The 25100-nt window shown below is 38.5% G+C and overlaps 4 protein-coding genes across 4 annotated transcripts in view; 2 read left to right on the forward strand and 2 right to left on the reverse strand.

Annotated features, from left to right (window-relative positions):
• LOC134660500 (mitogen-activated protein kinase-binding protein 1) overlaps positions 1-4759 on the reverse strand; it is a 127416-nt gene extending 122657 nt beyond the window's left edge. The window contains exon 1 of the mRNA XM_063516271.1: positions 4441-4759. The gene's annotated coding sequence lies outside the window, so the exon portion shown is untranslated. The remainder of the gene's footprint in view (positions 1-4440) is intronic.
• A 1074-nt stretch (positions 4760-5833) lies between these two features.
• Positions 5834-8889, forward strand: LOC134660590 (zinc finger protein 239-like). Its single transcript, XM_063516369.1, has 2 exons — positions 5834-5992; positions 8021-8889. The coding sequence occupies exons 1-2, from the start codon at positions 5851-5853 to the stop codon at positions 8887-8889; spliced, it is 1011 nt and encodes a 336-aa protein (XP_063372439.1). The 5' UTR covers positions 5834-5850.
• A 1736-nt stretch (positions 8890-10625) lies between these two features.
• LOC134660413 (zinc finger protein 501-like) lies at positions 10626-15335 on the forward strand. The gene is made up of 4 exons (XM_063516152.1): positions 10626-10816; positions 12523-12882; positions 14033-14059; positions 14614-15335. Exons 1-4 carry the CDS (start codon positions 10648-10650, stop codon positions 15333-15335), a joined length of 1278 nt encoding a protein of 425 aa, XP_063372222.1. The 5' UTR covers positions 10626-10647.
• Positions 15336-17006: 1671 nt separating this feature from the next.
• LOC134660414 (uncharacterized) lies at positions 17007-23212 on the reverse strand. Its single transcript, XM_063516153.1, has 4 exons — positions 22993-23212; positions 20545-20658; positions 19523-19615; positions 17007-18263 (listed from the first exon to the last, which is right to left on the reverse strand). The coding sequence occupies exons 1-4, from the start codon at positions 23135-23137 to the stop codon at positions 17008-17010; spliced, it is 1608 nt and encodes a 535-aa protein (XP_063372223.1). The 5' UTR covers positions 23138-23212; the 3' UTR covers position 17007.
• Between the last annotated feature and the right edge of the window lie 1888 nt (positions 23213-25100).

Below are 25100 nucleotides of genomic sequence, written 5' to 3' on the forward strand. Positions count from 1 at the left end.
AACTCATTGGTACGAGCCGGGGTTCGAACCCGCGACCTCCAGATTGCAAGTCGCACGCTCTTACCGCTAGGCCACCAGCGCTTCGAAACAAGACAATAGATATGTTACAATAATTCATAGCCTCGCGCCGCCCAATGTACATTATAATGTACACTCAAGTTTCGATGGAATGTCAACCTTAATTGAAAACAAAGTAGGTAGCGTTTCATTTGACTCGTAAAATTTTCGAACAAATGAAATTCAACCCAATTGACAATACAACAAGATTCTAACTTCCTTGGCTATACTTTTGTATGGTGGGCAGGATAGACACAGTACACTCAGAACCTGAATGTCAGAGGGCCTACCGCGAACCAAGTTCGACGTGTTGCCTCCCTGTCGCACTTACGTACAAATTTACACGTGCGACAGAGAAGCAACTCGTGGAACGTCGCAGGAACCTAGCCGCCGAAGTAGCGCTATCTTGAAACAAAAAATAGGGGGTATTACTGCAACGTTCTGCCGCCAGAGTGCAGCACTAGCACCCATCATAAATATCATCTATAGTAAACCATAGAGTAACTTACACTAGTTTTCACAGACAATAAACTATGACATTGATACATCAAGGCGGTTTGTTTACAAAGGGCCTACCGGGAAACGCGAATATCGTAACTCAGCTATCTGCCTCTTTATCGCTCGAATATGCAAGAGTGATAGTGATAGAGAAGTTAGATAACAAAATGTATACTCTCTCGATTGCGATAGACCCTCAGATTGGACGGATTGTGGAAGTGGCGCCCCCTACGCAGAGTTTAGCATAATATTCCCTATTCTAAAATATAGCTGGTCAACCAAATCTTGTCAGTAAAAAAAGTCGCGAAATTCAAATTTTCTATGGGACGATATCTCTTCGCGCCTACATTTTTCAAATTTGCCGCCTTTTTCTACTGTCAAAGATCTGGTTGACCAAGTATAACATGAAATATGACATGGACGTTCAATGTGTGTTACATGGTAGCAAAAATAAATTAGAGCGAAATATAAATGTACAGTCGCCATCAGATATATCGGAGCGGCCAAGGTGCTCACAAATATCTGAACACGACTCTATTGTCAAGGCGCTAAAGTGCATGTTCAGATAGGGTCAATGTGCTAGTTTCCGTCCATGCTCTGGTTTTCGTCCACTTAACAGATTAGCAAATAACATATTTGATACATATTTAATTCGCTACTTGCGAAATATCATTTTTATGTAGATAAGTAGATTTATATTGTTTCAACATTAAGGATTGCAATAAGTGCAAATTTGTGCAGCAATGTAGGTTTATATTCAAATTTCGTCAAGTGGTCGAAAACTAACGCACCTACCCTATTTTGAGCACCTCGGCCGCTCCGATATATCTGACGGCGACTGTGCACTTGCAATACTCGGCTTCTTCCCAAATCTCGAGTTATTATCCTACTAGCTTTTGCCCGCGACTTCGTCTGCGTGGAGTTAGTAATTTGGGTAGCTTATTTTTACCCAATCTGCTTTTTAACGATTCCCCATACAAACTTCCACCCCCCTTTTTACTCCCTTAAAGGGAGATTTTTGGTATAAAAACTACCCTATGTCCTTCCCCGGGTCTCAAACTATCTCCATACCTTTCAACTAAATCGGTTCAGCGGTTATTGATTGCCCATAGAAATTTCCACCCCCCTTTTCACCCACTTAAGGGGTGAGTTCTAAGATAAAAAGTATCCTATGTCCTTCCCCGGGACTCAAACTATCTTCATACCAAATTTCAACTAAATTGGTTCAGCGGTTTAAGCGTGAAGAGGTAACAGACAGACAGACAGACACACTTTCGCATTTATAATATTACTATGGATTAGTATGGGAACTGCACGCCAACTGCACGCCAACTGCAATGTCGCCGTGTAGTTCCCATGCAAGTTGCAGTCGGTTTGCAGTCCGTCTGTGCCGGCCCTAACCATACATTTTATCAATAGGGGAGCATAATCAAAGTGCTGTATTTTATTTACCATCGTCAGAGACCAGTTAATGATCAAGACTGCTAATATAAGAACTTGGGCTTTTTCGAAATGCGAAAAAATTTCGTTCCCAGGCCGGACGACCCGATAGTCGGGTACGGCTTTACATGACGACATTGTTGTGGCCTGGCGCGGATGTCTTGTTTGGCTGGGTGGCAATAGATGTGTTAATGCAGTTAACTAACCAACTCGAGATTCGACCTTTTTGAAACGGTGTCCGTCACATCGCCACAACAGATATTTTCTGTGATTGTGATAGGGATAGTTTCCGTCCACTTGACGAAATTTGAATAAAAACCTACATCGGGTCGCACGCTCTTACTGCTAGACTACTAGGGCTCTATTCATTATTCTTTACGATAATTTCTTTGTGTTATAACTATAGCAGCTGTCTAGGAATCAACTGCGCAACATGGTGAGGGTGCTTTAGTTACAGGATTGGATCGAGAGTTGTAGGTTGTAGTAGGTGGCGATCGAAATAGATCAGGGATAGTCGCAGTGATACATAGGCTGTGGAGCCTTATATAGCCCCTACCAAGAAGAAGAACTATAGCAGTGTTTACTATTAACAAATCTCTGCCATGATACCGGGTCGGGCGTCGCGCGCCACCGAGCGCGCACAATCGAGTCGTTGATAATCGATTAATAGGCATTATTCGATAATAATCGAATAATGCTTTTTTATGTTATGATAGCTGGCCTACAACATAATATGTGGCATTATCCATGAAAAGGGACCTTATTGTCTATGGCGCTTCCGCCGCACAGCGTCGCGCGGCATTTTATTTATATCGGAGCATCGTTCATAATGGCGTAAGCGCCATCGACAATAAGGTCCCTTTTCATAGATAACGTCACATATAAAGTTGTTTCATATGACTGAGCTTTTTAATTAAAAAAAAACGGCCAAGTGCGAGTCGGATTCGCGTTCCAAGGGTTCCGTATTCCCAATTTTTAAAATGTATTTTTTTATGTGGAACTTGAATGATATGTCTTTAAAAGCCCGTAGGGGTCGGATCAAAAACTACGTAATTAAGTCCGACTCACGCTTGACTGCACATTTGTAATAGGTTTTCCTGTCATCTATAGACAATGAACTATCTTGTTTTTTCTTTTTTTTAAATTTTAGACATAGTAGTTTTGGAGATAAAGGGGGGGGGGGAATGGTCGGACAGACAGACAGACGCACGAGTGAGTGAGGAGAATCTTTTTTTATGTTCACTGATTACTACAAATTAGACAGTATTAAAGGGACTTAATCGCATATCTAAGTTTTCAGATTTAGAGTCTTCTCCGAGACCACGGGGACAACGCCGTCCTTGAAACGTCGTGGTAAATCTTAAAACTTAGATACACGATTTAAAAAGGGTATTATGTTTTCTAGTTTGTACCATTGTCATCGAGTCACGATCTGATAGCCCGGTATTTCAGGGGAAAATGTACCAGTGCTAGCAATTAATTAAATATCAACACAAGTATTATCAATATTGATATGAAGCAATTTCTAAATAATAATAACAAATGTGACTCATCCATGAAGTAAACATAATTATTTTAAGACTGTTAGTTTCCTTTCATATTATAGCATTAAATAAAACTGGCTAAGTGCGGGACTCGCACACGAAGGGTTCCATAACATTACGCAAAAAACAGCAAATAAATCACGTTTGTTTTATGGGAGCCCCACTTAAATATTTATCTCCACTGAAAATTTATTTTTATTATATGTTATACCGGCAACAGAAATACATCATCTGTGAAAATTTCAACTATCTAGCTATCATGTTTCATAAGTTAGAGTTAGTTTCAGATGGACAGACAGACGGCGGAGTCTTAGTAATAGGGTCCCGTTTTTACCCTTTGGGTACTGAACCCTAAAAAGTTAAGCACAGCTTTTTAGAATATTTGTGCATATATATATTATTTTAAATGAAATAAAGTTATTTTTATTTTCATGTTCTCCTTGATAGCAACCTGGTTTTAAAATGCACAATAAATAACATTGAAGGAAGAAGTTATTTAATTGTGAACCTATGATATATATACATATTTATTTTAATTAATTTTAGATTAAATTTTTTATTTTCCCTTTAGGTCATAGGCTATACTGTATTATCCTCTATTTTAAAATGTATGATAACTAAAACAAGCAAAGACTATTTTCTTATTTTTTTTAAATTATTTCATTCATCAAAAAATGTCAAGGTGTCACAATGGAACGGTACCTGAATGAAAAACTAATAAACAATGGGGACTAAAAGCGATTACAACTAATAATCACGATTAAATACTTTCACCTGCTGTGAGAGCACGTCTGATTTATCTCGCAAATCGCTCGCGTCCAAATTATGCGAATATCAACGCCAGGTACAACAACGTAAATAACCAATAAAATATACAAATATGACTCAAATTGTCACTCACCTGATGACGCTACGTGTTTACGAAAGTAAATGAAGCGTTGTAATCCATTTACACTACGCTAAAACGATAAGAATGTGTGGTAAATACGTGTTATTCCAGACACCACTCCACAACACAACACAGAACTCGGGTCACAAAACGTTGTCACGGTGTAGTGGTAATTAACGACGACATACGCCAAACAGACAAAACGCCTCCGCGACGAGATTTGAGGACATTCAACTAAATATCACAGTGTTTTAAAATTATATCGTTTGATCGGTTGGCATTGGCAATCAGCGACAATATTCCATTTGATTGATTGAATTGAATGAACTTGAATGATTAATGCAAATTCCATTCCTTAATCCGTTCCGTTAGCAGGTGTATTGAATGAATGAATCATTTATTATTTTATTATAATAAACCTATTGTAACATACTCAAATATAATTTTTTTAGATGCATTTTACTCAATTTAATATTATTTTATAATTTATTATTTTAGTTATTTGATGGATAGCTATAATTATCTGTGCTGTGCCAAAAGAAAAAAAACAAGCCTTGTCAATGACTCATTACGTTTCGTTCACAATGTGTGATAGCATCTCCTTATTAAACTTTTATAAATTATATGAATATAATAGTAGGGCAGTGTAATATGTATTACACCTACCATTACATGTAGTATTATAAAGCCTTTTTCTACTCCAGCACTTAAATGTGTCAATTAAATGACTGACAGTGATATCTAAAGCAATGTCATTTGAATGCTTTGTCTATAGGCTCATAAGATGACTGCTAGCAGTCATCATATGAGTATAATACAACTGCTTTATTTTTTTTAAAGATACAAGTTCCGATCATCTTGATTGAAAGAGGTATGTTTTCATTTACAATAATAACTTTTTTTTTTTTAAATAATAACTCTTTTTTTTTTAAATAATAACTCAATTTTTTTTAAATAATAATTTTTTTTTTTTTTTTTTTGCTGCAGCTGTCATAGAAAAAGTAATGTATGCAACAGCTCATAATTGGTTCTTAAAATTCTCGGGTCTTTTTTTACAAAACTCGACTACGTCTCGTTTTGTAACTTCGACCCTTGAATTTTAAGAACCCTTATTATATCACTGTTGCATTAAAATACTATTAAAATAGTTTCGAATATAATCAAGTTTTACTTTATACTTGAACAACATTTTTTCACAAGTTGTATCTAAACGCAATATCATGTCATGTCAAACTTCACAAACTTGTCAAAAGGAAAACAAAAATGAAATCGTGAAGTCGATTTATTTCCATTAAACTGAATTAAGAGACTAAATAAAAATTGTTATTGAACTACAAACTGCGTGGACAATTACAGCTAATAATAAGGGCCACACTATTTGTTAGGAATCGACAATACAAACCGAAGTATAAGTATTACATTATGTCGGACTCGGTCCAAATAAAGGAAGAGCCTCATTCAGACGATGACAACGCAGCCGAGAGAGCAGAGTTCGGCGAGAAAGTAGTTAAATGCGAGTCGCTAGAGATTGAGATTACGCCTGATGTGCCGGGCGATGTAGACGGTAAGTTATATTGTGTAAAACCTGTCTAGGTTCCTACACGGCCACAGGTGTTCCTTACACCTGGCTCCGAGCTCTAGCGGCCAGCCGTGTCCCGCTGTCGCAGAGTATAAGTGCCAGATTTAAGGTTTCAGATAAAAACTCTTAACAATCAATATTAATTAACTACCAGACCCGATGTGTTAGTGACAAAAGGGCATTCCACATAAAGGTCTACTTTGCCGGGGACGTAACGAGTGGCAGCTACCTTAATAACCTGCAGTATCAAGTGTTATATACCGTAATCTGTATTATACACCTGTATACAAAAGGTAATCATAATCACGGTTCATATCCCGGTCGATATAAGTCTAGTGTCAAATATTGCCTTAGATTTACCAGAAGTGTCACATACCTGACGCTTTTCTAGAATGTCTCGAATTTTTAATTTAATTAAACTTAACCTGTGTTCAGTCTTTGGATCATTGTTACAGTCAATTTGGTTTAGGGCTGTATGGCTCTATCACTATCAGTCTAGGTTTCCCTGGGTCTAAGTTTTATGTTTAGAACCTGTCTAGGAATCTGGGTGGGTTTTTAAAAACATCTGGGTAACAAGACTTTTTGGTTTCCATAAAATAAATATTAAGCCCCCTCCACACTCGTGCGCGAATCGCGGTGTAAAGCCGCAAACGCGAATTTGGAGTCGATTTTTGCAGTCAGCGAAATTGACTCCACACTTTGTCACTGATATTTGAGTAAAAAACATTGTTTTAAAACTTTTGTATTTGTATAATTTAACTATAAACCCTCTTTGCTGCACTTATAAATTCCCCTTATAAGGTTGGTGGTGTGAAAGTTCTGTATTCAAAGCAATAAAGTTTAATAAAAGTAAAGAAGGTGCAAGATCTTGTTTCATGATCATAGTTCAGGGTTTTTGGTGCGGGAATGATTTTGTGCATTTATGGCTTTGTGTATTGTAATAAGTATAATTACCAAACCAAATGCCAAATTCGATAGTATGTAATAGTACATTCGGAGGTAAATTCGTGAATGCTCCTGATCGTAGGTGTTTGTGGCCCGAACCGAAGGTGAGGGCCATAAATATGCGATCTGCGGCTTTACGAATTACCGCCCGTGGTCTGTCTAAAGTTTTACGTCTTGCTTAGACCAGGACGTAAGGCAAGGCAAGGACGTGAGGCAACACGTCACACTTGTTGTCACACTTTTTGTACGTAGATAGGAAAAAGCTACGCGAGGATAAAATCCCACTTACAAAAAGTGTGACAAGGGTTCCAAAAAATTGAAATTTTATGTGATAATCAGTGATTGGGGATTTCTATGCCACACCGTGGGATATCAAGTCGAAATGGTAATATGGATACGCCACTTGGCCCGCGATAGGAACAAAACTGTTCGAAAAGTAAACGCTATTTCAGTGTTGGTAATTCGTTTATATAATAAAGGACTGTAAAAAACATGGGTCTCGACTCGGTCGTTGAAAGGCAATGCAAAACTGATAAGGTAATGCGAGCTTAGTGGTTTTATTGATAATATATTCAATTGATCTGTAATCAAATTTTCAATTATTAATATTAATAATATATGCAATGCATGATTAATTGATTAACAGTAACATGCCAAAACACTCTCCTATATCGCACATGAATCCCGGAATCCCGCGACATATCCATACTATCATAATGATTGAGGTCATTCACCCCAAGTGGCATAGAAATCCCCGATCACTGGTGATAATAAATGGATAACCTGCAAGGTGAATAAATATTTTGTCAGGATTCTTATCCATTGGTCTTTTCTACTCGTACGGGCGGCGACCGTATGATCTGCTACGTCATCTGATACCCTAATAAGCCCCATGGCACACATTCATAAAATTAATGCTAAGTAATTGTAGATAAAGCATTGTATGTAACTGTACATAATTAGGCATTAAAACACTCGTGTGAAACATACTTTAACGCCTTTCATCATGCAGTTGCATAAACTACTATGTCTACTATAATAACTAATATCATTAAAACTATATTTCAGATCCACTGGGCACAGATGACACATGCCACCAAGAATCTACATCTGCAACTGCAACCAATGAAGAACCGGAAAAAACGTGGAACATAGAAATATCCTCAGCAAAGCTATACACTTGCACCATTTGCAAAAAAACCTTCGATATTCTAGATCACTTAATATCACACAGGCGAGCTGAACACGTGACGGATGTGAAAGAAAAATCTGTCTCCTGTGACTGGTGTGATAAGAAGTTTAGAAGAAACTGTGAATTAAACAAACACATCCGTGTTCACACTAGAGAGAGACGCTTCGGTTGTGACTTATGCGAGAAAAGATTCATCCGTAAAGAAGAATTACAACTTCATAGACAATTACACTCTGGAGAGAAGCCTTTTTCATGCGACGAATGTGATAAACAATTTGCTGTCAAACAATATCTAACGAGACATAAACTGACGCATAAACAAGTAAATTATCCTTGCGATGAATGTGGAAAAGTTTTTACTGTTAAAAAGTATCTAAACGTCCATAAACGTACTCATAGTGGTGAAAAACCGTTTGCGTGCGATATATGTGATAAACAGTTTACGTTGAAAGTTAATTTAAATAATCATAGAAATATACACACTGGGGACCGGCCGTTCTTTTGTGAAGTATGTCAGAAACAATTTGCGCAGTTAAGTTGCTTGATCACGCATAGAAAGATACACACTGGGGAAAAGCCATATGCTTGTGATATATGCGGGAAGCAGTTCGCTTTGAAGTGGCTGCTGGGTAGGCATAAAGATGTACACGCGCAGATTACGTACCCTTGTGATGTTTGTCAAAAGACTTTTACACAAAAGCGTAGTTTGGCCGTTCATCAAAAATTGCGTTGTGATAAATCTTGAGAGATGTTTCGAGGCGGCACAGAATAAATAATAGTACTAGGTACAGAAGACTCACTCTCTAACAAAACGCGTCTGTTACGATCAGGACAGATACGGCCGCTAGGTGGCGACAGCGCCACGCGCGGCTTATGGAGCCACCAAAATTGGTGTAGAACAGATGTACCTGTTGCAAAGCGACGAAATCGCGGAGTGAGCCACGCCTGGCGGCGGCCCAAGTGGCCATATATATAACAGTCTTTGTTACAACAAGAAAGTAAGTGTTGCAAGATTTTTGGTCACTATGGCTGTGACAATCTATTTGATGCTGACTGCATGTATAGACTAATTTTAACTGTTTTAATATAAAAGGACGGGTAGTCTGTAACGCGCGCGAGATATTCTCGCGGCGGTCTTGTGCTAGCCTAATGGTAGCATTGTGCCCAGAATGAGTTGCAGCTGTTAGGCTGATAAAGCGAGCGTATGTACTAAGCGGGTACAAAATACTTATTTACGCACGGAAGAATTACTTAAAAGCTTGCTTGCACATTTCTTAAGAAAGCATTAGCATTTTTTCGTCAGACTGATAAAATTCGGAGCGGAGATAAGAGTTCCCTATACTATAATATAAGCTCGAATGAACGTTTAAATGTGTATAATTACTTAAGGATTGTTTTTAATTACTACATTAATAAATTATGTTATTATTGTATAAAATGACTTTATTTTTCGCAAACTGGGATGGGGCATGCGTAAATAAATACATATACATTTACATAAGTAATCTACCTACCTACAGTACAGTATTGGAACTGGTACTATTAGTTAATAGTTTATAGTTAGTTTCTAGTGCTCTCAATAAATGTGTATGGGGTAAGGTCCAAATATCAACTCATATATACCTTTACTAACTGTAATATTAATATTTATTCATAAATCTAAAATTTGCTACACGTGGCGTTGTTATAATAGAGAAAAGGTACTTATTCAATACGGTATCGTCTTGGGTCGTCCCATTCGTTTTTCGTCAAGTTCTTAAATTAGTCCTATTCTGCTTTCGTCACTCATTCTATTCTACATTCGTCACAATCGCTGTGGCTTTCAATGTAGAGTGACGAAAGCAGAATATTTCAGAGTATACCTTCAATACCTATCTCAAAATTTGCATTCCAGCATTCAGCAGGACTTGCATTATAATAATGGAGCTTGCACACTGTGCATGTAGCTAGAAAATTACTAATCAAGGTTGATTATAGTTTTTATTAAAGTCTGTTAAATAAATTGGTCAGTAGAAAAAGGCGCGAAATTAAATTTTTCTATGGGACAATAACTGACGATAACTCTTCGCGCCTACATGTTTTACTTTTGCCGCTTTTTCCTACTGACGGAAATTACTTATGAATTTCGCGCCTATTTCTACTGACAAAGTGGTTTGACAGACTATATTTAGTATTTCATAAAAAAAAGTCTCGGATTACAATGCCATAAATATCTGCGTGAAACGGAACAAAAACTTCTGACACTGACATTTAAGCAATCATGGCGGATCGCATCGCATGACAAGCGACGGCGGCGACGCGGAATGACCAACGGAACTTAAACAACATCGATTTTTGTGCTCTAAACCTATTTAAAATGTGCACACAATATTAAAGACAAAGGGATTTATTCTCGAAATATTCTTTAGCAAATCAAAGTTGTTACTTGGTCTTGAAACCAAGTAGCATGTTTTGAATCTGGAAGCCGCTAACATCGTCCGATGTTTGTTGTATTTTCAACACAATGAGCAAAGAAAGAATGTCAGACCAAGTACGTGTAAAAGAAGAAGTGGCCGTGAAAGAGGAGCCGGAATGGTCCGACGGCGAGTCGGCAGAAGTGAAGCCTGTGATTAAATATGAGATTGAAATTAAAACGGAGGTGCTACCGCCTGATGAGATTCCCCCAGCTGAGGGTAAGTGAAAAATACAACTTTAACCAGTCTTTCCGTGACCACAGCTGGTGCAACTCAGCTGAAACGTCGGAATTAAAGGTAAAAACAATGAAATTATATCGCGCTAGACCCGTTTGTGTAATTAAACTTTAACCAGTTCAGTTAGGGTGAAGCCAGACGCGTAACTTTTTGAGTTGTGAGTCGCGAAATTTCTGCTACATTTGGTTTCATACAAAACTCCTGTTTCGTTCATACGGCGACGTAAAATTAGTTGTCTGTATTACCTCTAAGTTGAACTGACGCAATTTCATACAAAATGTATGAAAAGTTAAAAACCCTTGAACTTGGAGGTTTATGACATATGATAGTCACTCAAAAAACGCATTTAACTGATTTTCAAAACCAAAGTGATTCCATGAGAACTAAAAATTAAATTGACAATGACAGGTCAATATGGAGGCAAGAACTCTCGTGTTTGTATATGTACTCCGCTCAGACATAGTCAGAAAGGAAGAGCTTCACTACTCTCTCTCTTCATTCGAACCAGACATTATTATAATGACAAGTAGGGAGTTCCTATATTATCATACCTATTCCCCAAGTTTTGCTTGTAAACATAAATAATATGTTTGGAGAACAACTATAAAGTAAAAAGTAACTATATAATACATAAAATAATTTAACCAACAGTTTTTTTGTTTCATTTTTGTTTGTATTTTTTTTTTCTGCAGCTTGTAACACCTAATAGACTTAGGGCCAGTTGCACCAACCACATTTGACAGACTGATCAACATCAGCCCATGCGCCCCAGCGCTTTACTATGAAACTTTCCATACATATAAATTTAGCAAACTACTTAACGATACAAACAGTTTGGTGCAACCGACCCTTAATGTACGTACGTAACGTAATAATTGTACGTATTGTTACATTAAATGAACAAATAATTCATTCATAGGTGATAATACTTAAGTGACTGTGAGTTGTATTAACAAGCAGGATAAAATTATGACGTAAAACTGCAGTAATTTATAAATATTATAATCACTTTACCAATAAAATGAACTGAATTATTATTCAATGTAATTTCAATTATTGTTGCAATAAGAATAAATCAAAGAGGTTTGCAAATAAATAATAAAAGTACTAACACTCTCAAAAAATAACCAGGTACTAAATAAATACAAAGAGGCACATTTGTTATTTTCAATTTCAGTTTCATTTTATTCAGAAACCAACAGAGATCATTATTTTGTACAGGAAAAGCTTAAATACATATATGGTTATTATGATTAACAAATGTTTCCTGTCTATAACAATGATAATCTCCAAAGGGTCTCTATGTGTTGGATCTAGATCTATATTCCCACACAAGCCTATCAAAAGACCAGGATTTATAGGCCCGTGAAATCCAAAATGGATAATATTAATAAATAATGAATCAACTAGTAATACAGAATACAGAATACAGATCTTTATTGGTAAAAGCAGATTTTACAGGTCACATTCAATAATTCAATATAATGGAATAAGTGAAGATACCAAATTAAAAACTGCAGAAATGACTCTGGGACTGGGGGGGGGGTTAGGTACCTGTTTTATTAAAATCACATAGTTTTTTTTTAAATTTGTTTTTTAGTAATTCGGATTTTGGAGGTATGTTTTTAATAGTAGGTCTGTTAACTTTGAACGAAATTATACTTCACGAAACCTTCTCATTGTTTCAGACACAACTACAACTGAGACATGCACAGCATCCCAAAATATAACAGATGTCAGCACTACACCACAGTCAAACGAACCTCAAAGTTATTACAAAAGAATGAAATCAAAAAAGACATTCTTTTGTCACACCTGCAACCAATATTTCTCTAGCAAAACCGTCTTAAACACGCACATTAGAATTCATCTCGACATAAAGCCATACTCCTGCGCAATATGCGACAAAAAGTTCAGGAGTGCGTCGTGTTTAACGATCCATAAGAGAGTACACACTGGTGAGAAACCGTATAAGTGCGAAGTATGTAAGAAACGGTTCACGAAGCGTGTTAATTTGAAGAGACATTTGCGGACGCATGTTGCTGCAGGTATTATTTATTGTTTCTATATTTTTTTGTATTTTCATGTATCCTTTTGTGCTCTATGTTGTACATTTTGTTGTCTCATATAGCTTCAGAAAAACACACAGAAAAACCCCCAGCGGGTCGCAGACATTTGATGTGTTAATAAATTTATTTTTTACCACTTTCCCTAAGGTCACAAAATAAAATGTCTAGGTTTCATTTCTATAAAAATCGATTAGAACAGGAAAAGTCCATTAGAAGCAGAATACTTCTACAGTCATCTGAACTTCGAAGGTTGAGAATTAAATTGCTGGGTATGACAGAGATGTGTCTCTCATACAAGTTCACACTCCTCTTTCTTTCCTATTCTTATGTTTAGTATAATTATAAATATTATAATAGGTAACTCGTGATGACCTAGCTAGACCCTGCGATACAGGCCATGCCTAGTGCGGGGTTCACTGCAATGTGCCTGTTAAACTTTTATTGTTATATAAAGATATTTTCTTCTTCCACGCGTTATCCCGGGCCTAGCATTTTACCACGGCTCATGGGAGCCTGGGGTCCGCTTGACAACTAATCCCAAGAATTGACGTAGGCTCTAGTTTTTACGAAAGCGACTGCCATTTGACCTTCCGACCCAGAGGGGAAACTAGGCCTTATTGCAGTGGTTCCTAACCTTTTCAGTCCGGTCACCCCCATGACCAACTAGGGAACCTGATTTTATCCCTCCTCCCAATGGTAATAAAAAATAAAACGTGTACGTTTGTTGTATTGTTATATTATAGGTTAGCTTATTACCCCCGTAAAATACCAGTTTTACCCCCACGGGGGTAATTACCCCCAGGTTAGGAACCACTGCCTTGTTGGGATTAGTCCGGTTTCCTTACGATGTTTTCCATCACCGAAAAGCAACTGGTAAATATCAAATGATATTTCGTACATAAGTTCCGACTCATTGGTACGAGCCGGGGTTTGAACCCGCGACCTCCGGATTGAAAGTCGCACGCTCTTACCGTTAGGCCACCAGCGCTTATAAATATATTGTTATTGTTAAATACTGAAGGCCTCTTAAAGACCCAATCCTGAGTACTTTAACAATTTTATTCGACATTTCAGTCAATTATGAAAGAATGTACTGTAATTCTAATTATATAAATTGTTCACGTTTCAGGCTTGATCGACGGCCCGGCTATCATGGGTAGGTAAAAGCCTTAAATTATGACCTTCCGCGTCGAATTTTGTTGAAATACATTTTTACTGTACATATGTTTATTATTTAAACATTATATTTCTTAATAAATTATTGTATATACAAATATTTTACGTCACAGCTACTCCATAAAAAAGTAAACATTTGACGCGTTTGATATAGTGTATGTTATACGTTTAAACATCGATATTAAAATTTCAAATTTTATTTAGCTACCAAATTTTAGCAACTGCAGTCCACAAAGTACATACAACGAACCTTATGAAAGTTCTTTTGCCTGGGCTATTTTTTACCGTATTTTTATAACCTAAATAAATAATAATATTTAAGTTCTAGAGGATTTGCCTCCTATATCACAAAATATACGACTTCCGTTGCAGACGCAGGTTCTCCTGCTCCGGCGTTAGCATGGTCGCGTTTTTATCGCATGTCGTGTCATGTCACTTTCGCACTTACATACGTGTTAGAACGTGGCAGACTATATAGAGGCAATCGTGCCAAAGCCGCCGAACTGTATTTAACGTACCTAATATTTTTTGTAGGCGTCAAGCTATTCGAATGCGAAATATGCCACAAGCAGCTCACCAACAAGCGCAACTTAATCGATCACATCCGCATACACACAGGAGAGAAGCCCTTCAAATGCGATATCTGCTCAAAACAGTTCGCCGACAAACGTAACTTAACCTGCCATTTAAGAATCCACACCGGTGAAAAACCTTATTCGTGCCATATCTGTCAGCGCCAGTTTGTGCAAAAAGGACAGCTAAACTCTCATTTACTAAGTCACTCTGCAGAAAAACCTTACCCGTGCGATCTTTGTGATAGACAATTTACACGAAAAGATCTCCTAGCACATCATAAGAAAGCTCACGATGGGGAAAAACCGTACACCTGCGAAACGTGCCAAAAGAAATTCGCCCGCAAAATGCATTTAAACAGACATATGATCACGCATTCTGATACAAAGCCGTATCCTTGCGAAATTTGCCCTAGACAGTTTACTAATAAACGTAACTTTATTAGTCATAACAAGATTCACGCGGGTGAGGTGCCGTTTTCCTGCATGACGTGTGTGAAACCGTTTAAAGATGAGAAGGCGTTGTCTAGACATAAAAGACTCGTGTGCGAGAGAGATCCTAGTTTGGGGCCTTTAAAACCTAGGAAAAGGAGTAAAAGGAAAGCGCCTGAGAAAAAAAAAGAGATTGAACCAACACAGGCTCTGAATTTGACAGTTAGTATTAAGGAAGAACCTGAGTCTTAGATGTGTTCTATTTTCGATCAGTAAGACTGACATTCCATTGTCATTTATGAACTGTCAGCCTGGCCCCTATTTCACCACGGTGACAGGTGCGACAATTGTCGACATCACTGCTACTGACGTCACAGGCCTCCATAGACTACGGTAACCGCTTACCATCGGACGGGCGGTGTGCTTGTATGCCACCAACATATTATAATTGAAAAAAAAAACTCCATTATATCGCCAATAAATAAGTACTTATTTGCGAAGCTGATGACAATTGTCACAAGAAACACGGCAATTGTCACGAAATTCCGACACAGAACTCATTTCCAAGTTCTATTAAATCGTGTGACAATTGTCATCATCATCATCATAAACTTCGAAAGAGAAATAGCTGTTTTTTGCCGATATAATAAAGTTTTTTTAAATAATACAATGATGGTGGCAAACAGGAATACGGCCCGCCCGATGGTAAGCGGTAACCGTAGCCCGTGGATGTATGTGACGACAATTCGACAAATGTCACTGTTGCACATTTGTCGAATTGTCGCACCTGTCGCCGTGGTGAAATAGGGGCCTGGTAAAGGGTTAAAATACGAAGGGATCCTTAGGGCCACTTGCACCATCCCACAAACCCAGGGTTAAGCGATTAAACCGTTAACCAAGTGTCAAATTGTACTCGTAACCATGGTAACTCCAGGTTTAACCTTTTAACCCCGGGTTAGTGAAATGGTGCAAGTGGGCCTTAGTGTTTATCGTATTGGAGTGTATTATAGTGTGAAATGTGAGTGTAAATACCTATAGATGGATAAATAAACTGAACGCATCACACAACTATTGTTTGAATATACGTATGTATTTCATAACAAAATAAAAGTGCCTTTTCTTTTAATGTTTATGATAATGTATTTAGTACATTGTTCTGGTTTTTCCATAATGTTTTAGATAGTTGCCATACCGCCGAAGATAAGCAGGGAGTAGTATTGATGAGCGAGTTTATTTTTACTGTTTTGAAACACTACATTTGCATGTAAATTTCTTGAGCAACAAAGTCGATATAGTTGGTCAAACCAAATTGACAGTAAATAAGAACAAAAAAAACTACACCCATCCTTTTCTTTTGGGTGCTAGTACTAGTGTAAGACATAGGTCTATGTTTGAAATGAGACAGTCCTTTGACAAACTATAGCTAGTTTATTGTTGACGGTTTCACGTTCCAAATACGAAATTCAAACTGCTTACATCTCAGTTGCATAATAGTAGTTTGTGTTACAAGAGATCAAAATGATATATTTCCATCAAGGGTTCCATCACCATTGAATCCTGAATGAAGCGATGGATTCTACAATAGAATCCCGAACGTAGTGAGGGATTCTAAAGTAGAATCCTGAGCGTAATGAGGGATTCAAGTGTTAACGCCCAAGTCGAAATAATTTTGATACCGTGTGACACATACTTACTGCTTTTCACATCAACTATGAGGAAAATAAAAAAATCTTAGTGTTGACACGATCTGATGCTTATTTAAGCTAAGAAAATAATGTACAAAAAAATTTAAAAATAGTGTGCTAGAACAGAAAAGTGTTACTTTGATCCCTCCTAGCAGGGAGGAAAAGTGCCACTTTGATCCCTCCTAGCCGGGAAGGAAAAGCTCTTTTCCGAATAGGTGGTGTGAAAAAAGTTTTTCCAGCTACAGAGAACTACTAGATTCTTTAATCCTCTTAGTCTCATAATCTGATTCGTTTGAAGAAGAATAAACTGTCGCCCGCGGCATATGTAACAGCTCCACTTCCTCGCTCCCAGGCCCTGATAACGGCCCTATCTTCTGCGACAGCAACGAAAGAACCTTGTCTAAATTACTCTTAGAAGTCCCACTAGATCCCGATATTGAATTAGACTGTGTGTGACATCGTTCTGATAAAAAATCATCTATAGAATCTTTCGGGAAACTAGCTTGTGCGCAATTGTCTGCCAATGAATGAGTCCTCTGAAGTTCTGTTACATATCTCGTGTAGAAATTATGAGGTTCATATTCAAAACACTTCACTTGCTGCTCTGATGATATTGCCGGTAACATATCCTGTTTTGTGCTAGTTTTTTCGATTCCCGATTTCTCTGTATCACAAACTTGTATGCCAAATTCTTTACTTTTTATAAGTTCTGAAGATTTAGGCTTCGCTATCCAGTCGCGTCTTTTAAGACATCTTGATAGAATATCGTCTGACATGCTGGCTTTAGCTCTCTTGTCTTGGCACGCTTTATAAAATTGTATCTTCCTGTCAATGTTGGATGAAGAATCAGTTTGGAATTGACACGTAGTTACAGTTCCACGGCTTACGCTTATTAAAGGCGTAGTTATAGATTCCTCTTGTTTGTAGTTATAAAACTTATTCAAAACCTCTTTATCTTTACTAACACACCAACATCTGTCTCTAACATAATAAGCTAACAAAAGAACGAAACAGCATTGCATGCATATTACACAAAGCAATATATTTGGCGATTTCAAACAGGCTAAAAACTTTATTGGTAATTTGTGCACGTCATAATCCTCTATGATATTCTGTGATATATCCAAATCCCTTTTCTCTTTAATAACGTCTAAATTTAAAGTTTTCGTATTATTTGCAACCACAATTTTGTTTTGACTACTCATCATATTTTCATTACTTAAGGACTCGATTTCTTTAATATCCTCATCAGTGATTGGACTAACACATCTGTTCAAATCCTCATTGTAAATATAATCTTCGGAGCAGGCGACTGCTGCGAGACATCGTTTTAGGCGCTTGCTAAAATGAGGCTTGTGCCCGTTGTAATAAGTTTCACAGTTGACTGGCTGGCAGTCGTTGAGTGCATCTTGGTCGTCGCGCGCGCAGGGTGTGACGTCAGAGGGTCGGCCGGTGTCGAAAAGTATGGTCACTGTGTCTCGGTATAGTGGGTGATCTGTGGACAAGACACATGGTTGTGTGAGGTGAATGTTTAGGTCATGTATTAGGGTAATTCGCCAGTAACAGGCCACTTTTAGTAACTGGCCGCCCTAAACTAAAAATTAATTCTATTCACCTATAAATATAATTCATTTTAGTATAAGGCGGCTAGTAGTAGTAGTTGTAAAGACTTTATTGTACAAAACAAGTACATAACACAGAGAGAATACAGTAAATGTGTACAAAGGCGAACTTATCCCGTTAAGGGATCTCTTCCAGCTAACCTTTAAGTAACTGAGAGATACATGAAATGGTAGTCAAACTAAGATAAAATGTACCTACATGACGGCGGTTAGTTATTGAAGGCTGGCCAGTTATTGAAACCTTTTATACTAAAATGAATTCTATTTATAGGTGAATAGAATTCATTTGGTGGCCAATTACTAACAGTGGCTAGTTACCTACTGGCGAATTACCCTACCTACCTAATGGATTTTGACTATGGGGCCAACACTGAAAAGGCGAAAAAATCGTTTCATAGGTTTTCGTACATCATCGTCTCTTTGCCACGGCTCACTTAGGGACCCTGGGGTCCGAACGGCAACCTTAATCAAGAATTGGCATAGTAATACTTTTCCTGCGGCTGCTGAATTGCTGATGTAAAGACTCGTAAAGACAACAGCAGACATTTCTAAGTAGGCGAGATGTTCAAAACTGCAATTTAGATGAGTCATCATCTTCCTCGCGTTGCCACGGCTCATGGTAGCCTGGGTCCGCTTGGCAACTAATCCCAGGAATTGGCGTAAATAAATTAGATAAATAGGTACCTACGACATAATATTTATAGTTAACCTTTTGGACGCCAATGACGGATATATCAGCACCGCAGGTCCAACGCCAAAGACGTATTAATCGGTCACATACCACAGAGCAACATAGACCTACGTGCACATGCATAAAGTTCAATTTCAGTTTTGACGTGGCGTCCGACTGACAGCTTTTGTGATTGACACGGCGTCGAAAAGGTTAAGGAAGTAAGAGCGATAGTGAGGCATTTTGAGTACCTCGCCCGGTTTACTTATATAGTTGGTCGAACCAATTTGTCAGTCAGTGAGAACCACTAGTACTAGCAAAGGATGAGTATAGTTTTCCATACTCATCCTTTGCTAGTACTAGTGTAAGACAATAAAGATAGTATGATTCTCTCTGTCTATGTTTGAAATGAGACAGTCTTTTGACAAACTATACTTTTGTTGCTGACTGTACCGGACTTACCTTTGAGTTTTGAATTCACGTGTACGACGCAGAAGCCACGCCTCTCGAAAGGTTCGAGAAGAGGCGCAGCTAATCGCACTGTCCTGCTCTCACCTAGAGAAAAATGAATAATTACGATTAATTATATGGACGCCAAACGTCGCATTGGTTATCGTTGGCGTAGTCAGACAACAACCTTTTCCACGCCGTGTCAAACACAAAATCGTCACTCAGACGCCACATCATTGAAGTGTCATAACTGAAGTTGAACTTTATGTATATGCACGTAGGTCGATGTTACTCTGTGGTCTGTGACCGATTAATCGGTCTTTGGCGTTGAACCTACGGTGCAGATATATCGGTCATTGGCGTCCAAAAGGTTAAGGGCGGCAGCAAGACAGGAGTCTATATCATGGGCACAGAATAAGTAATAGTATTATCTTACAGAACGGCCACGCACCGCCCCGCCCCGACTGGCATTACCTCGCCCCGCGACCATCCCGCGACATGAATCTGGCGGACTTCTGGCGTCCTCTCAGTAAAGCGACTTACCCACACATACACAAAGACGCGTGTACAGACATGCCGCGCACACATATAAACGCAAATGATTTTTGATGTATGGCGTGTCCGCCCTGTGTCATGGGTGCTGAGAATATAGGCGGTTAGTAGGTAGTTACTACAGGGACAGTCCCGTGCAAGCAGTTAACAAATTCCTACCACTCGTAAAGTCGTACCTAACTAACATCATCTTGTCGAAATAATGCAATAAATGAAATATGAAATAAAGAGTTCAGGAATAGCACATTAAAATACAAGTGCGAAAAATGGCGATTAATGAAAACACGAACATAGGGAGTGTTTTAAATCGCCACGAGTTGCGAAATACCTATTCGCACATGTATCGTACAACGTTTTACAGTAATATATATGGCACTTTAAACTTTCGACATACGCACGCAAAGTGCCATTTCCCGCACTAGTTCGGGAAAGTAGCACCATATGTACCTACTGCAAAGGTACTTACTACTATGTAGACTAACCTGAGGGAACATTCTGTAGGCAGCCTCCAAACAACTTCAGTACGTCGCAATTCTCCTCATCCCCCTGCTCTGTGCAGCATCTGCCTGGGATGCATTCCACCTTGCAGTCATTACCTGAAACAGGGTTAGAATATTATAATAATAGTTATTCACGATACACGTGGGGAAAGTGGGAAATTCGCAACGGGTGGTGATACATTAAAATTAAAACACGACCCAAGGGAGTGTTTTAACACATTCAGTGCCGAAAACCCGATCGGGTATTTTATGATTTCGTTCCCAGGCCGGAGGACTATATATATATATATATATTTTTTTTTTTTATACCACATAGGTGGCAAACAAGCATACGGGCCGCCTGATGGTAAGCAGTCACCGTAGCCTATGGACGCCTGCAACTCCAGAGGTGTTACATGCGCGTTGCCGACCTTTTTTTAAAAACCTGTACACTCCTTTTTTGAAGAACCCCATATCGTAGACCCTCGGGAAAACCTCGGAAGGGAGCTCATTCCACAGCCGGAGCGTCCGCGGGAGGAAATTCCTCTTAAACCGCACAGTACGCGACCATTTAGGTTCTAGGGTGTGTGGATGAACACCCTGCCGATGGCGAGCGGTGCGGTGATAGAAAGCTGCCGTTGGCATCATGTCAAACAATTCTTCAGAGCACTGCCCATTGTACAAGCGGTAGAACACACATAAGGAGGCAAGGTCTCTCCTCAGACTTAAAGGTTCAATACCGCTTGTGAGTTTGGGATCATCGACGATTCGTACAGCGCGCCTTTGGATTGAGTCGAAGGGTCCAAGCTGGCATCCAGGTGCTCCTGCCCAAAGGTGACAGCAGTACTCCATATGGGGTCTGACTTGCGATTTATAAAGCAGCAGTCTTTGCCCCGGAGTAAAGTATCGCCTCGCTTTATTGAGCACACCGAGTTTTTTCGATGCCAGCTTAGCCTTACCTTCCAGGTGGCTACGGAATTGGACGTCACTGGAGATGTCGACACCAAGGATCCCAATACTCCCTGACATGGTAAGGGCTGTGCCTTGGAACTGTGGAACCACAGTAAATGGGGTTTTCTTAGCGGTGAAGGCGCAAACTTGTGTCTTGGTGGTGTATATATATCGACTACAGCTTTATATGACGAAATTTATGTGGCCTGGCGCGGATGGCTTGTTTGGATGGGTGGAAATGAATGCGCTAAATCGACAAGGGTTGCGAATTATCCATTCGTAACGTATCTTGTTCAACGTTTTACAGCCTACATATGGCCCTTTAAATTTTCGAGATAGGCACGGAAAGTGCTTATTCCCTAGTGCGGGAAGTAGCACCATAGAATAAGTTATTACAGGTCACAATTTTCAAACTTATGTACAGTAAAACTCATTCAAGACGTTTAAAAACAACTAAAACTTAACCATTTACATGTCATTAACTCCTTAACCTTTACAACGCCGCGCCTTTCTTGCGCGGCACGCACGAGTTATGCTATAAGGGTTACGTATTTTCCTTTTGAGATACGGAACCCTAAAAGCACACGGAAAATAGATTATATTGTCTATAGTTTCCGTGTTAATTTGTTCATGGCATTTCCCTTTCATTAAACTACAATTTGCAATCTCTTAACATTGTTCAATAACAATTAGACAGACAGTATAGGTGATAAACAAATACTTAAATAGACAGATAGTAGGCAATAAATAATTAGACAATCAGCGGATAAAGTAACGAAACAAAACATGCAAAGTTACAATTAATTACTTAATAGATAAGTAGTTATTGGCTCTGGACACGCTAACATTGCACAATCTAGAGTAGGTATCTAGACAGTAAGAATGCATACGAGTGCCTATATAGGTGTCGCTTCCCGCTGTCTGTCTGTCTGTATGTATGCTTAAATCTTTAGCCTTTTCGACGCCGTGTCAAACACAAAAGCTGTCACGCTGACGCCACGTCACCGAAGTGTCAAAACTGAAATTGAACTTTATGCATAGGCACGTAGGTCTATGTTGCTCTGTGGTCTGTGACCGATTAATCGGTCTTTGGCGTTGAACCTACGGTGCGGATATATCGGTCATTGGCGTCCAAAAGGTAAACACTACGCAACGGATTTGGATGCGGTTTTTTAAATAGATAGAGTATTCAAGAGGAAGGTTTATGTATACTTTGTTAACCCGTGCGAAGCCGGGGCGGGTCGCTAGTATCCCTATAAGCGGGTCTCTGTTGTTTCTCTAAATTTATTGACGCTACAGTGTACTCGAATTAAAAGTTTGAAGAGCCCTGGGTGCCTCGCCAAGACGACAAAAACTCAAAAACACGTCTAAGGATTCTATGCACAGATTTTATAAGTATATCAACATATTCTAGGAAGATTTCTATAGATGCACTCTGGTAATAATCCTGAAATAGATGGTGAAATATGTTTGTGTTGAATGCTAATATTTAAATCATACCTGTGTTTTCAATTTGTACATAAAACCTCATTGCTACAGAATCTCTTGTAACTTCGTCCAAGCCACACGATATTTTTAAATTCTTATTGACCCTGCTCGTTGTAAAATGTAATAAAAAACTTAATAAATAAATAAGAAATAACATGATCAGCTTATAAAATTGACAGAAGAGTTGACGTGACAGCTAAGTATTAGCATTAAGTTTTTGAACGAAAAAGTTCACAATGCAAATTTTTTGTGAGTACATATTAGAGTTAGACCAAGAAAAGTCTGCAGAGATTTTGACAGCCCACGCAGGGCAAGTGTTAGGTATTTATACGTCATAATTTCATAGAAGTTTGACGTTTAAAATAACACTTGCACTGCGTGGGCTATCAAAATAGCTGCAGACTTTTCTTGGTCAACTCTATAGTTGTTAAAACCAAATTGTCAGTAAATAATAACCAAAAAAACTATACTCATCCTTTTATTTTGGGTACTAGTACTTAAGGCAAAGACAGTATGATTCTCTCTGTCTATGTTTGAAATGAGACATGCCTTCGATGAACTATAACATTGCGAAAATAAGGAACAATACTTAGGTAAGTACTTTTATTCTTTGCTTGGCAGTATAAGCTCGGATAAGTACTTCTCGGACTCTAGATATATTATAAGATAATTGTTTCTATGACCCAAGTACGTTACCAATAAATATTATTTTAAAGAAGCGTTAACTATGTTGACATTAAATATTTATGAATTGGATCGATAGGTTTTTAATCAGTTATTGTGCCCTTTGTCATTGACAGCAAATATCACTTATATTGCTAGGTCTATAACGTGATGAGACGCAATGAGACTTGCGACGTTAGTGATGCACTGAAGTGCTTGTTCATTCATAAAATCTTTATCACTGTTTATCAGTTTGTCTACTCGTATGCTTGTTTATTATTTGGTTAATTGTGACATTTGGGACAAACGTGATCAAATGGAAACCATACAAACTTTAGCGTATTCCCAGTTGTCCCTGACCCACGTGACCGCCGCCAATGAGGCCTACAAATGGGAATGAATTATATGAAAACACCTATTCCCATCCGTGCCCGGCCGGGACACATCTGTGGATTAATGTACCTACAGCAAACTGCATGGACACGTTATGAATGGAATTAGGCACAGTCGCCATCAGATATATCGGAGCGGCCAAGGTGCTCACAAATATCTGACCACGCCTCTATTGTTTCAAGGTGATAGAGTGCGTGTTCAGATATTTTTGAGCACCTCGGCCGCTCCGATATATCTGATGGCGACTGTACTAATGGATGTACAGTCAGCAGCAGAAGTTGCTAAGCGGGCGGGGTGTTCAAAATGATCTTGACGCGAATTTATTGTTAAGGGAATAAGAGCGCGTCAAGGTAATTGTGAACACCTCGCTTGCTTAGACTGTTGGTTCCTAATTGTATTATGTCAACATCTTTGTACACAGTTATACAATAAATAATATCTTATCTTATCTTAGCAACTTCTGCTGCTGACTGTACCAAGAAATATTTGCTACACAGTTTCTACATTAAATACCTAATACATTACTAGAATAGTGTGGTATAGTGTATTTTTATGGGACTTTGAGTTTCCAAAACGTCCCGCTTGGCGCGCTGTTCTAAATCTCATACAAAAATATACATTTAACGCGAACGCTCGTCAGCACGTCACGCTATCGAATGAAATTTACACTTCCACTTTGGCACTGACATAAACGCTATCAAGAACGTAAGTTACTTTCTATGTATCTCGCTCGTACTCGCATATTAGTGCGAGCGAGATGTATAGAAAGTATATTACGCAAACGTGAACTGGAAAAAAGGCGTAAGTGTGTATGGCACAAACACTTCGAATTGGGACAACGCCCTGATAAAAAAACATAATATATGTTTATTTTGTATGTAAATTGATGCCTTTATTTACTGGAAACAATTGTAGCGATGAAGTACCTAATTATAATTAGAAAAGTTATACTTATAAATGTATACATACGTGCCATTGTTTGGGTTAGTTTAATTAGTCTAGCGACCCGCCCCGGCTTCGCACGGGTTACAGATAACCTTAACCAATTATTCATCTAAACCTTC

This window comes from Cydia amplana, chromosome 27, assembly GCF_948474715.1.
Source record: "Cydia amplana chromosome 27, ilCydAmpl1.1, whole genome shotgun sequence".
Lineage (NCBI taxonomy): Eukaryota > Metazoa > Arthropoda > Insecta > Lepidoptera > Tortricidae > Cydia > Cydia amplana.

What these genes read in the sequence shown, in the direction of transcription:
- LOC134660590 (XM_063516369.1), top strand. Translation starts at nt 5,851, where the DNA reads ATGTCGGACTCGGTCCAAATAAAGGAAGAGCCTCATTCAGACGATGAC. An exon ending in TGTGCCGGGCGATGTAGACG is followed by an intron (nt 5,993 to 8,020) that starts GTAAGTTATATT and finishes ACTATATTTCAG; the next exon opens with ATCCACTGGGCACAGATGAC.
- LOC134660413 (XM_063516152.1), top strand. Translation starts at nt 10,648, where the DNA reads ATGAGCAAAGAAAGAATGTCAGACCAAGTACGTGTAAAAGAAGAAGTG. An exon ending in GCGGACGCATGTTGCTGCAG is followed by an intron (nt 12,883 to 14,032) that starts GTATTATTTATT and finishes TTCACGTTTCAG; the next exon opens with GCTTGATCGACGGCCCGGCT. An exon ending in CGACGGCCCGGCTATCATGG is followed by an intron (nt 14,060 to 14,613) that starts GTAGGTAAAAGC and finishes TATTTTTTGTAG; the next exon opens with GCGTCAAGCTATTCGAATGC.
- LOC134660414 (XM_063516153.1), bottom strand. Translation starts at nt 23,137, where the DNA reads ATGTTATTTCTTATTTATTTATTAAGTTTTTTATTACATTTTACAACG. An exon ending in TGTACAAATTGAAAACACAG is followed by an intron (nt 20,659 to 22,992) that starts GTATGATTTAAA and finishes ACCCTGTTTCAG; the next exon opens with GTAATGACTGCAAGGTGGAA. An exon ending in CGTGAATTCAAAACTCAAAG is followed by an intron (nt 18,264 to 19,522) that starts GTAAGTCCGGTA and finishes TCTTGTCCACAG; the next exon opens with ATCACCCACTATACCGAGAC.